The sequence below is a fragment of the Ursus maritimus genome, unplaced genomic scaffold, assembly GCF_017311325.1.
Source record: "Ursus maritimus isolate PB19 unplaced genomic scaffold, ASM1731132v1 scaffold_9, whole genome shotgun sequence".
In the NCBI taxonomy this organism is placed as follows: Eukaryota; Metazoa; Chordata; class Mammalia; order Carnivora; family Ursidae; genus Ursus; species Ursus maritimus.
Genome location: NW_024427107.1, coordinates 43305048 through 43319530, shown reverse-complemented (window position 1 = coordinate 43319530; position 14483 = coordinate 43305048). Strand labels below are relative to the sequence as shown.

Below are 14483 nucleotides of genomic sequence, written 5' to 3'. Positions count from 1 at the left end.
GTCTTGAGAAAGAAGGACAAAGCTGGAGAGATCACAGTCCCAAATTTCAAGATATACTACAAAGCCGTAGTCATCAAAACAGTATGGCACTGGCACAAAAATAGACACAGAAATCAATGGAACAGAGTAGAGAGTCCAGAAATAAACCCATGCTTATATGGTCAACTAATCTACAACAAAGGAGGCAAGAATATACAGTGGGGAAAAGAGAGTCTTTTCAAAAAATAGTGCTGGGAAAACTGAACAGCTGCATGCAAGAGAAGAAAATTGGACCACTTTCTGACACCACACACAAAAATAAACTCAAAATGGATTAAAGACCTAAGTGTGAAACCTGAAGCCATAAAAATCCTGCAAGAAAACAGTCATTTCTCTGACATCGGCTGTAGAAAAATTTTTCTAGTTATGTCTCCTAAGGCAAGAGAAACAAAAGCAAAAATAAACTGTTGAGACTACATTAAAAAAAAAAAAAAGCTTTTGCACAGTGAAAGAAACCAACAACAACAACAAAAAAGGCAACCTACTGAATGGGAGAAGGTATTTGCAAATGATATATCCAATAAGAGGTTACTATCCAAAATATATAACTTCTACAACTCAACACCAAAAAACCCAAACCATCCAATTAAAAAACGGGCAGAGGACTTGAATAGACATTTTTCCAAAGAAGACATACAGATTGCCAGGAGACATGAAAAGATGCTCAGTATTTTTAGGGATACTTAAGGGAATCCCCACAAGTAGAATCTAAAAAAAAAAAAAAATGAATAAATGAAGAAAAAGCAAAATCAGGCCTATAAATACAGAGAACAAACTGATGGTTGCCAGAGGGGAGGGGGTGGGGACTGGGCAAAATGGGTGAAGAAGAGTGGGAGACACAGGCTTCTAGTTATGAAATGAGTAAGACACAAGAATAAAAGGTACAGCATAAGGAATGCAGTGCTTATTGTAATAATGATGTAAAAGGATAGATAGTAGCTACACAACCACTGTTCTAATTTTAGTATATGATCTTTCCTATGCTACCTCTCACCTTTTCTTTTTTAATGCATTATGCTCATTCCCCCTTCCGTGTCTGGCTCTGGGGTCCCTGTGTATAATGCATTTAACCCCAGTGTCCACAATAGACCCATGTCTGTGAGTACTCTGTTTCAATCTGCGTCCATACGAAGGCCAGAATGGAAAAGGATTCTCGAACCTCTGCCCAGATATGTCCCCAGTCAAAATCCTACACAGAACTGTGAGTGCTGAAGTCAATGCTCTGTCGTAACCACAGTTTAATCTTACCTAGCACAGATCTGTTTCATTTACAACTATGTTCCGTTTTAATGCTTTTTAAACTATTTTTTTTTAAGATTTTATTTATTTATTCGACAGAGATAGAGACAGCCAGCGAGAGAGGGAACACAAGCAGGGGGAGTGGGAGAGGAAGAAGCAGGCTCCTAGTGGAGGAGCCTGATGTGGGGCTCGATCCCATAACGCCGGGATCACGCCCTGAGCTGAAGGCAGACACTTAACCACTGTGCCACCCAGGCGCCCCTGGTTTTTAAGCTATTGATCTTGAAATGCTCTATTTCTGAATATTAAATTTTGCTACAGGAGTAAAAGCATAGTAGTTCTTTCCTCTTCCTAGGTGTTTATTAGGCAGTGGTGGCTGTTACAGAGGCAACTAGACAGGGTTGAGCTTGACAAATCTCTGACTGCAAATGTATATGGGGCACTTCAGTTTATTTATTTTTTCTCATTTTAAAAATTTACTGCTCTGCGTAGAAGTCATGTTATGAGCTGTTGCTCAGACACGGTCTTTTTGCTCAGCACAGCTCTCATTTTAACCATATTTTGAAAGATAAATGAATTATGAGTGTTTCTTAACAGAATGTTCTTTTTTTATTACTTCCTTTGCTAGATGAATAAAACTAAAAATCTTATTCTCTTATCTAACAATTTTGTAGAAAAGCTCACATTCTCTTAAAACAAACAAAAAAATGAGTATGGAAGTGCCTTAGACACAAGTTCTTTCAGAGAGTAAAAGTAGCATATTTATGTTCATGAAATGTTGGTAACTATTTTATGGCAATTGATATAATTTGATACATATAGTATATTTCAAGTTTATTGTTACCAAGCATGTCCTTTTCTCTTTAGCAATGAAATTGTCACCTATATAACATTTCCCCTATCCCTTCTTTTTTTTAAAAAAAGATTTTATTTATTTGTCAGAGACAGAGAGCACAAGCAGGGGGAGCGGCAGGCAGAGGGAGAAGCAGGCTCCCCGCTGAGAAAGGAGCCCCATGTGGGGCTCGATCCGGACCCTGGAATCATGACCTGAGCTGAAGGCAGATGCTTAACCAACTGAACCACCCAGGCGTCCCTCCCCCATCTCTTCTAAAAGTAAAATTATTTATGAAACTGGTTTAGCAACAAGAAGAGGAGAACAATGCCTCTCTCTCCCTTTAAGGAAGGCAATGGTGTGTAGTGTACCTGAAAGAGTTCTGGACTGGGGTTAAGGAAGTGTGGGCTTTGGTTCCAATTCTGCTGTAATATAAATGTTTGTTAAATGAATGGATCAATGAATGAACAAACAACTTCTCTGGACCTGCCTCCCAAATATAAAGTTTAGGACCTGGAGTACATTGTCTCTGTATCTCCTACCAGCCCACTCCATGTAAGTAGTGTCTCCCTTCCTACTGGACTCCTTTGCTGTGAAATAGTCGTCTCAAGGATTGTTATAATGGAATGCATTTGGTGTGTGTTAGCAGTGATACTTCACCTATTTCTTACTGATCTATATCTCTTCACTTGGAAGCATTCCTTATGCAATTACACAGGAAGTCAATGATGGGATGGGAATGGGGTCTTGGTTTTTGTAACATTCCTAATTCTCTAACACATGAAATTAGTTTCCCTGAATTGTTTTGGTTCAAATATGAAACGGAAAATTTTCAGACATTTTTACACCTGTCCCAAACTCAATTCTTAATGGGCTACGTATCTATACAGAAAACATTGCTTTAGTGTTTTAAAGCTACACGACCCAATTAAATTCATGCTTGGTGGATATTTTCCGTGCTCTGTTTATTCTGTGTGAAATGTCTATTCAATAAATAACCTGCCCAGGAGACGTTTGCAAGGACATAGCTCAGCTTGACTAAGAGAGAGCCAGGTTGAGAAGAAGATGGAGCAAACATAAGAGAATCCCAGCTTCTCTTGAATGAGGGTTTCTGGTGTGGATTTATTTTGTTTTAAATCAATTGCCAGAATACCAGATATAGTTATATTCAAATTTAACTGATTCAATGAATTATTATACAGACTCATTAAAATTTTAAAATTCTATATAGAATTTTAAATGACATGGCAAGTTTAATAATATGGTAACTAAGGAAACTGAAAAAAATTTGCATTACAGTTTTATCTCAGCTAAGGTAAAATAAACACACCATACTGCAGTTTTCTCTAGATGATGAGTTATTTTTATGATGACTTTTCTTACCTATATTTTTACTTTAAAAAATAAACTTAAAAACCTAGTTAATAATTTCTGTTAAAAATTTAAAATACAGGGGCACCTGGATGACTCAGTCGGTTAAGTGTCCAACTCTTGATTTTGGCTCAGGTCATGATCTCAGGGTCGTGAGATAAACCCCACATTGGGCTCCATGCTGGGTGTGGAGCCTGCTTAAGATTCTCTCTCTTCCCCTCCCTGTGCCCCTCCCCCACTCTTAAAAATGTAAATACAAATTATGTTGTGTAGTATTTTGTCTTATTGCAAGTTTGGATTTTCCCATGCTACTCATAGAGTAATGGCTTCGTAAGAGGAACAACTCAGAGAGATTCAACATATCCTACATAACCTGAGGCCATAGTACTAGGTCATGGCTCACTTAGAGGTTGAGGGTTCAGTACCATCTGTCATGGGAAAGAGGATCTTACACTATGAAGGCCAGCAAATGCAGGGCAGAGATCCCACAAACTTTCTTATTTATGTGCTAGGTACACCCAGGAGAGCTTAGAAGAATAAGACATATCTCAGAGTCAAAGAAACTGATGGTCTTTGCAGGGAGACGGGCAAATAAATCGTCAGTGTAACAAGAAAGCTATGTTAGAGGGGGTAATTACACAAAAGGGTGGTTTGGTCAACTGGGTCTAGGGGAATCCAGAGGTGATCTTGAGTCCAGAGTTGGTCACAAGAATGGAGGCAGAGTTGCAAAGGGAATAGCACAAATAAAAGTCCTTTAGAATGAAACTAAATGGTATTTCTGAGAATTCTGATTATTTCAGTAAGGGTGGGCATAGAATATAAAAGAGATCAAGAACAAATGTGATGAGGAACGTGTCAGGAGCCTGAGGTCTAAGCCTGAGTTGAAGCTGGTCTGAGCAGTGCAGTGACAGTGGACTGAAGGGAAGGGGGGTGGGCTGGACAGATGGTGAAGTTCAGACCCCCGGACCCGGGATCCTGTTGGATGTGTAGTGTGGACAGTGGAGATGGCAGGAGTCCTACGATTCTGGGGCCCCTTAGACATATCATCAGAATAGGAATTATAGGAGGAGATGAAGGCAAATAATGGGTTTCAGTTTGGGATATATTTAAAGTTAAAACTTCCTTCCACTCTTTCTGTCCATCCATTCTTGTTCTTTCTGCCTGCCGGCCTGCCTGCTTGTTTTCTCTCTCTCTCTCTCTCCCTCTTTCTTCTCTCTCTCTCTCTTTCTCTCCCTCTTTCTGTCTTTATCTTTCCTTCTCTTTCTTTCTTTTCTTTCTTTCCATTTCTTCATTTAGTTATTTAGTGAGCTTTTATTATGCCCTTGCTGTCCACAGGGCACTATGCCAGCCACTGTCCTCGGTCCATTGTAAACCAGGTTAGTTTCTATGTATCCTCAACCATGAGGGGGAAGAAGTTGTTTTCACAGCCACAGCTACTGGGTGTCTCTGACCAGGACATAGCTAGTCCAGGTATAAGATACAAAGTGCTTAACTCCCTTCAAATGGCACTGCGTAATGTATGTTTTTATATTGGAAACACCACTAATGACCATTTTCTTTCTAGGTAGTGCCATTATTTCTGTGATGTTTCTGAAAGAAAACTTAAGAGCTTCAGATTTACTAGGTAAGTAATTGGTTAATTCATGTAATTGTAGCACTGCTTGATCAGGAAATAAATAATACTATCCATAAAAAAATGTGTGTTAAAAACTGGGAACAAATTACTGAAATGGATAAATCTCATTTGGGGATGAATGGTATTCTTTCTTGGAGCTGCCTTCTGCTCTTTCATGTGAAATATTTCAATTTTCACTGTGCCCACTGCTCATGCTTTGGTCACAGTGAATTATTATTTTACACTATTATTATGAATGTTATGAAATTTTCATGAGCATAATAAAATCCAAGAAACATCTGTGCTACCTAATAGAGTACTCCACTTCAAAAGATGTATTTGTTAGGTTGTTACATGAAAGTACTGCATAAAAATGAAAACCACACAAAAATTAGATGCACCAATTAACTACCTAATTTGTATTTAGCCCTTTCCAAAAGTAACATAGAATATTCCCCTTCAAATTTTCATTTAGAAATACAGCTATTAGCGGAAAGTAACAGTAGCCTTCCTGGCTGTAAGAAAGATTGCTATTACATAGCAAAGCCCTCACGTATTGAGTGTATCTTCCACCTGTTACTAGAAATATCACTTGGGAGAAGAATTCTGGAAATTCCTATTTTCTTCCTTGACAAAATCCTCTCTGAATTGCTGCTGACATATCATAACAAATATGGCATTTTAGGCACTTTAAATAAAGCCATGTCTGCTTACTTCCAAGGAGATCGGATTTTTAAAAAATCTGAGGTTTAAATGTGACACCAGTATTGGTATGTTGAGCATTCGTGTTCCCTGATTGTGGTTCCCTTGAGCCTAGTATCTTGAACGTGTTTTCACTTTTTCTTTTTCCTCCTTGGTTTGATTCTGCTAGTAGAGTTTTTAGTTGACATCATCAAATTTGTCATGGTTACAATGTTTTTCCAAATGCACTCATATGTGCATTGTATCTTTTCAAATATATTGATTTTCTGTGCTCTTTTTTAATATATCATGGTTTATGGAATCATTTGGGGAAGATGCATGGAATCAGAAAAAAGAAGGAACATTTGCCCGAGTTTGACAAATTAAAAAAATTAGGTCCTATATTGTTTTTCTTGTTTATCAAATGTCTTAAGGAAACTCGAAATCATTTTATCTAACATAGGTCATCTTTTGTAGTTAATGGTTGATTGAGGTTTAAATTAATCTAAGGTATTTAATGAAGTAATACAGGTGGCTGTGTAGGGAGACTTGCCAATGTTTGTGAACATTGGCAATAAAAAGATGACGAAGATGAATCTCTGTCCTCAAATAATACAGTCAATGATAAAATATATACATTAATAAGCTTTTTAAAAGCAGAAAATAATATGTGTCCTAATGCCTTGAGGCTTTAGTTGGACAGGGTTTCTCAACCTCAGCGCTGCTGACAGTCTAGGCTGGAGAGTTCTTCATTGCAGGGGGCTGGCCTGGGCATTGCAGGTTGCTCGGCGGTATCCCTCCTGGCCTTTACCCATTAGATGCCAGTAGCACCATCTGCCCTAGTTATGGCAACTAAAAATGACTTCACATATCGCCAAATGTCCCCTGGGGGACAAAAGCAGCCCCAGTTGAGAACCACTGGTTTAGAATAAATAGAGGTTACCCTAGCTGAGAAGCTCAGAGGGAATTTTTTAGAGAGGTAACATTTCAGTCAGTTCTGATGGCTGGATAGGACAGGCGTGGGCCATTTCCAAGCATTTGGGGGGACTAACATGAGAAGTATTAACAAAGGTGCAAAAAGGCAGGGTAAGTTTCTATTTAATACTGCACTCAACTGCTGCCAATAGGATTAGGAAAAAAATAAAGTCACAACTATGGAAAAGGAAGAAATAGAAATATCAGTGTGTGCAGACGATTTGATTCTATACTTGAAAATCCCAAGATCAACAAAACATTACTAAAACCAGTAAACTAGCTCAACATCAAAGCATAAAAATTAAACTCACTTTCATAGGTTCAAATCTGGATTCAACTTTTTCTGTCAGCTCTGTGTCCAACATAATATTACTGAACTTCCCTACGCCTCAGTTTGTTGACAGATACAGAATACTGTTGTAAGGATCAAATTGGGTAATTCGTATAAGCACGTTGAGAAATGTAAAGCCCCGTTAATATAATTGTCATCATTTCTGTGATCAACTTCATTCCTGAGAGGTAATACTAAAAATGTAATATAAGGAATAAGAAACACATACACATAAACACACATACCAAAAAATAATAATAATAAAAAATTAAACCTCTATTAACTCTTTGCTTCTTTGCTAATTTCTCTTATTTTCAGAACAGCTAACATTTATTAAATAATAGTTCCTCTTTCCAGGTACTATTAGCGTTTTACATGAACTATCTCATTTAAACGTAGGCACAACCTATTTACAGAGCTGATACTTAAAGAGGTTAACTAACTTGCCCGAAGTCCTGTAACCAGTGAATGGTAGACCAGTATTCTAATAGTGGCAGCCTGATACAACCGTAGTGTAATGGTTGAGGGTGAGTCTCTAGTGACAGAGAGCTGTGTGACCTTTCCAAGTTACTTAATCTCCTTAAGCCTCATTTTCCTCATATTTCGAATGAAGATAATATTACCTATCTTGTAGGATTAAATGGGTACATAGAGGTAGAACTCTTAGAACAGGGCCTGTCACGTAATAAGCCCTCGATGTTAGCTACTGTCATTACGCTGCTACGTGTACCCCAGTGGTTCAACAGAGGAAACCTTGATTCGGATGCTTTTGCAAACTTTAGTAATCCAGCTAATGTTTCCCACAACTCTGGTTGGGTATTTTTGCCTTCCTAATTTAATGCTTTTTGAGTAGGGCTATATAACTGATGCCACATTTGTTTCACACTGTAGTTAAAAGGGATCAATTCTTGACTTTAGTGGGGTAGGAAGAAGAAACAATGGAGCCACCTATCCCATACCTGCGCCTCCAACAGCCATGTCACAAAATTGTCATGACCTGAAATGCAATAACCCACTTCATACTTGGAGAGAAGGACTTCTCCCCAACCTCACTCAGTAATGTGCTAAGCCACACATATTTTCTTTGGGTCTGTATTGCCATTGCCTTGAGAAAGTTTGGCTCTTTCTGTTGAGAGCTAAAAATGCAGGTTTTTTTCTTTACAGAGACTAAAACCAAACAGGGAAAAGAGTAGTTAGTGGCTTTAAAAAAAAAAAAAAAGATTAACATATAAGCATGCTAAAAATTAAATTGTCAAAATATGCAAAAGAAAATCATTTATTTTTCCCTGCTTCAAGCAAATGAAAGTTTGTTTTTCATGATGGAACAAATGAAGATTTTTGGGCCATGTGGAAACAAGCTGAACTAATTTAGTGCCAAATGTTGCTCTGTGGCTATGAAACTTTTCACCACTAGCCTCAAAAAATGACCTCACAAAAGCTATGTCTGAAAGGAATCGCCAACTATTATTAACTCAATGACAGGCTTTGGACTGTGCTCTGATTCTTAGTGGATTAATAACTTTAAATTATTTTAATGATTATTTTTTCCTTTAAAAAGCACCAGATTTCACTCCCCTTCAATCAGCCAAAACCTATATAGACTTTCCCCTCTCTTCTCCCTTAGTCATCAAAAGTACTAAATCTAATAGGCTGTGAGATCCTAGTTGACTAACGTCCAGATAGTATCATCATTTAAAAAAAAAAATACAGTCAATTCATCAGTACCCTCCAGAGACCAGTAACTTGATTACTTCAAGTGACCTATAAATGATTTCCCCGGATAGAATGTCAAGAGATTAATAGTGACATGAGGACCATCTCTTTCCTTCCTTCTCCCACACCAAATGGTCAGCTTGGGTGAGGGCCAGTGTCGAGAACATTAATCTAGCCAAATAAACCATCATTTCTGTTTGAGAGAACAGATTGGCTCTTTTGGTTTCAGGGCTGCCTCAAGCAAAAAGGTGCTTTTATGATAGCACAGGGACAGGACCCATGTGCAGAAAGAGCTGCCAATTTTGGATTAATTTTTAAGCATGAGATAGCTTTTGACTCTTAGCAGTCAGTATCCTGAGGTAGATGTGTCCGAGGCCCCTCTGTCACATCAGGCCTCTAGGTGAGCTTTCAAATCTATTCAGCTCCCCAGATTGGCTTCTTGTCCAGCCAGACTCCTGGAGTCTAGTAGGTGTGATAAGTTAATTTGTACCTAGAGAGGAGGAGACTAAGTCACAGAGGAATAAGTAACATGCCTAAGCTTTCCCAGTCAGCAAGGAGCAGTGAAATTTGAATTCTGTGGGGGCAGTTTCAGTGTGGATTAGACTATCACGATCCAAGTTTTGACCTGGAATTTAATCATTTTCGTGGGCAAAGAGCAGACCAAGCACAGCTTCCTTTCCTTGAGTATCTTACGCTTCCAGATTACTCTCTTGGGCAAGTGGACCAGCAGAAGGTAAGCTAGCAGGTTTTCTAATGTATAAATCTGTGTCTTTCCAATGAAAGAACGTCTGTGGCTTTAGTGAAATAAAAATATCAGGAAACGACATCTCGTGCCACTTGTGGAAAAATATGGGATATAAATACATTTTAGGGAAATTTATATAAGGAGCCACTAACGAGTATCTTCAACACTTCTGAACACTTAGGAAACTTGTGCACATGATCCATAAAGGAGACTGTGAGTCACACAGAGAAATACAAACGACACCCAGTAAACAAACATGTAACAGATAGCAGCTATCTAGAACTACCGTTGTAATTGTCAGGGGAAGCTAAAATTAAAATTATTAACAAGAAACAATGGTTGACCTACTGAGCTGCCCTAGAGTCATTAACTAAATCCACAGTGACATGGGGCTCAAGTGACATAATACATATGCAGAAGTACTTTGAAAGTATAATTGCAAAATCATGAGTCATTTTATTTGTTTTCAAGGAGTTTTGAAATGCAGTGAAGATCTGCATTTGTAGAAATGGGCCCAGTATGCAAATGTGGAAGCAGATGGGAAACAGGGACCCTGTTGGAAAGTTAAGTTAAATAACACTACCTCCAGAGAATGGGATATTATGCAGACTTAAAAAGAATGAGGCTGCCCTATATACGCTGATGTGAAATGTTCTCCAAGATGTTCTGTTAAGTAGAACAAAAGCAAGGTACAGAAAAGTGTATGTAATATGCTGCCATCTGTGTAGGAAACTCAAACTCATGCACTGTCTCACACACCTGCATAAAACACCTCTGAAAAGGGAAATCGAAAAATTGGTGGCGGTATTAACTTCCGGGAGGGAACTAGTGGACTATCATAAGGGTGTACGAGAGATTTAACTTTTCACTCACCACCCTTGTGTGTCTTTTGAATTTTTTACCATATGCATGTGTTAGTTACCCAATCAAAACTAAATTTAAAAATAAAGAAATGTAATGACACTAGATACAGGTAGTAGAGATAAAAAAAAAAATTACTGGCAGAGGAACTCAGTAAAAATAAGAAATTTGGATTTCACAAAAGAAAGTTGGAAGTCTGAGATTTTTAAGTGGTATTCACTGCATTTATTCTACTTCACTATACCAAGTTTAGAAGACTGTTTTTTTGGTTTTTGGTTTTGTTGTTGTGGTGGTTTTTTTTTTTTTTTTGAATCCTATCCTTCTAGCAACCTAATATTGAACAATTGTAAGATCTTTATTTCTTTTCCAAAGAAAGGGCAGGCTGACCAATAGTTTTGCCCAAGTTCTTAGGTACTGGTAATTTTTATTATTTTCCTTTTATCACAATGCTTAATAATATAGATTGTTTTTTTTTTTCATTTTTCAAATTCTCATTAGAAATAGCTTTTAAATTTTTGTGTATAATTTCTGCCTTCACAAAGTATTACAGAGGGAGCTTGTTTAATAGCTTCTACAATACCTCGAGTAGCTATCGTCTCGTTTGCGCGAAAAGTCAAATGCTGTTTGTTCTCAGAAACAGGAGTTCAAAACACTAAATCACTTGGTTAAGAGGAACGGGAAATTGGTGTCTTCCAATTGTGAGATTTTATAGACAAACTAAATTTTTTCGGGTTGGAGTCAGTGCTGGTTGTAAATTATATACACAACAATGCTGACCTCAGTGATGAAACAAGTTGAATTATGTTTTCAAGGGTGCTATCTGAAAAACCCTACCTGTATCAGTTTTTCTCCACTGATTATTAATAAATAAGCAGTTTTCAGTGTTATTTGGAATGTCAAGGCCTCCCTTTACTCCTCTTTATGCGGCCCCTCTTCCCATACACATTTCTTTCCTCCATTATTTTAAGTACGGTTAAAGGGATGACAGTAACCCATTTCTTACATAGGTTTATAATGTGGCTATTTTACTAAGTTACCCCTAGAATTCTAGATTCTAAATGGGATTAAAAAAATCTTACAGCAAAGTCAGCATTCACCTTTGTTATTTCTGCTCAAAGGAGTCCAATACGTGACCGTGATGAAGGTGATCTTTTACCAGAGTTTCAAAGTATAAAGTGTGTGTGTGTGTGTGTGTGTGTGTGTGTGTGTGTGCGCGCACGCGCGTAAAGGCTTCAAAGATGAATAAGTATGGAGTAGGTCATCAGGTGATGGACTTCCCCACTCTCTGGGCTCCGATGGGTTTAGATCGATCATGTGCTTACTGGTCCATGTAGAAACAAACAGCCAGCTTCGATGTGTTTTCATATGTCCAAATGCACGTGTTCTGATCTTTCCCATCTTTGGGGGAAGGTTTGCTGAAGAGGCAAGGATTCATCCGGAACAACAAAGAAAAATCAGAAGTTATGTCCTACCCCATCCTTTCCCTGGCCCTTATCGCCCCCACCCCCCACCTTTTAAAGGTAATACCATCAAGTGAATGCATCATGCTCTCTAGGGATGGTTTGGTGAATTGTATTTTAGGAGGGAGGGACTATACGCACTTCTCTAAGTAAAGCTCAGTCTGTAGGTAGTGTTTGCATTGACAAAAAGCCTTAGTATCCCTCTTCAACTTGGCTTGTCTTTTCAATTTTATTTAAAGGTATGACATTGGCATTTGCAGGAACATATTTATTGGTGAACTTTGCTCCAAGCAGAAGTCAGTCTATCTCTGCAAGAACAGTACAGTATTACTTCATTGGCTGGCAGTTCCTGATCTATGTGGTAAGAATCTTAAACATTTTACTGTCCCAGAAGTTATATTACCTAGACCACTGCTATATGCAAATGTTAGAGAATGAATGAAGTCTCTTCTTCTCAGCATTAACAACTCATTATATTGTAAATATATTTTACCAAGACCAAAGTATTTGAAACACTAAATCAACAATAGGACACCCCCAGTTTCCTGACTATCCTATTCTTGGGGGTGACTTGTCACTGGAACAATTTCCACAACATTTAATCCAACAAATTTCAGAGCAACATGTTTTAGGACAACTCAAAGTAAAAAAAAGAAAAACAAAAACAAAAAAACAAACCTCTCTTCCCAGGTCAAAGGGAAATACCTAAAGACACATTTTACTTCATTGACTTTTATTCAAGATAGATATGTTCTTCAAAAAAGTATTCGTTGAGACCAATGCAACAGATTGGGGAGAAGTAGATAGCAGTCAGATAATACTAGGAGATGTGTAAAAGAAAGAATGGAATGAGCTGATACAGAAATTTGAAGGCACTATTTGGGATATTTTATTTGATTCAGTGATATCTCATAGGTTCCTCAAATTATATCCAGTGGGTATAGTGAGAATGTGCTGGAGATTGTTGGTATGTAACTTGTTACAGAAGTTGGTTTAGGTTGAAGAATCAGCATGTTCCAGGAAGGGCAGGTGGTAAGAAGAAAACTGGGGTAGATGACTGGAGCATTTAACCAAGAACCATATTAGTAAAATAATTGTAAATTCAACAAAAAGAAAGCACAGAGAATCATACATTTTTAGGATTAGACGTTACTTTAAAAAGCTATCTGGTCTAGTCCTCCGCCATTGTAACAGGTAAACGAGTATGACCCTACTTCATACACCTATTATTCAAAACGTGACATTGACATTTGTCGGGACATGTGTTTTGGTGAACTTTGCTCTAAGTATAACCCAGAATATTACAGCGGGGACTACATGGTACTACATTATCATCTGACAGTCCTTAGTCTGTGTGACAGGAATTCTATATATCTTGCCATCTCTGATACAGAATTCTGGCCCCTGGAACACAAATGCTTACAGGTGTTTTCTCTTTCTACCCTCCCACTATGCTCCTTTCTCTTACTTAACAAAGATACTTAGGTTTCTCTATTTAAAAAAAAAAATCCTCATAAACCGTCCTATTTCCCCTCCACTCCACTCTCCCCTCTACTTTCCAAGCTCCTTGTCACTCCTCACTCATTTTAATCTGGTAGATCCCCCTCCCCACAAATTGCCAAGTGGAATTGCTTTTTTGGTCCTGCTTCTTCTTTAACCTTGTGCAACATTTACTTGTGACCCATCATCTCCTTGAGCCCCCCTCTTTCCTGGCTTCCTTAGTTTGTTTTCCCTGTTTCTCGTCTTCCTCTCTGACCAGTCCATCCTATACTCCTGGTGGGCACCTCCTTCTCTTGTGCCCACCACTCTTAATCTATTCATGCTACATACTCTTCCAGGGTTTTCTAGGGTGATCTCAATGCCAACTCCCATCATCCTATAGGAAGACTTCTAAATCCAGACCCACATCTCTTTCCCAGGCCTCTTCTGAGTTGCAGATCTATGTTTTCATCTGTCCACTTATTACTCATCCCTGCCTGGATGTCTCATAGTTTCCTCAAATGTATCATCTCAAAATTGAACTCAATATCTTCTCCCCTGAACTCCCTTCTTTCTTATATTGGAAGGCTCCCCTTCCCCCTGCTCTCCATCAGCCTTTAGGATTGGACTTTCCAGCTCAGATTTGCCTTCCTTGGGTCTATCATACTTTGTGCCTCCTCTCTGCCCCATTGTAATCCTCCCGCTTGTCCACCAGACCCAGCCCTTTAACAGATTTCATCAATCAAATCCAAGGCTCTAAAGGGACTTACGGAGTGTTTCATGGTAGCCTAGACTTGAAGTCCTACCAACGTATTATTCTTTGCCTACAGGCAAAACAAATTCTTCATCACACAGGGTCACACAGTCTGTGACCAGAAAATGAATAGCCTGAGTTGAATCCTTTGGAGATTAAAGTTGAGTCAAGACTTAATTTCCTGGAATAAACAGCATTGTTTGATGATGACATACGTTATGTTGTTTTAACACCAGAAGAAACATTGAAAAGAACAAAACTACTTTTTATTAAACCTTAAATTTCCACCAAAAAAAACCCCGGTGGCATTACTTGCATTTTGCCATTTTCCAAAGTCAACTCTTAAATTCATTCATTCATTTATTCACTAGTTCATTCAACTGATTAG

At 38.3% G+C, this 14483-nt stretch overlaps 1 protein-coding gene across 1 annotated transcript in view; it reads left to right on the top strand.

Annotated features, from left to right (window-relative positions):
- NIPAL2 (NIPA like domain containing 2) overlaps positions 1-14483 on the top strand; it is a 71551-nt gene that overhangs the window by 33689 nt on the left and 23379 nt on the right. Inside the window, exons 4-5 of the mRNA XM_040626057.1 lie at positions 5046-5105; positions 12102-12223. Coding sequence (XP_040481991.1) covers positions 5046-5105; positions 12102-12223 — 182 coding nt within the window. The remainder of the gene's footprint in view (positions 1-5045; positions 5106-12101; positions 12224-14483) is intronic.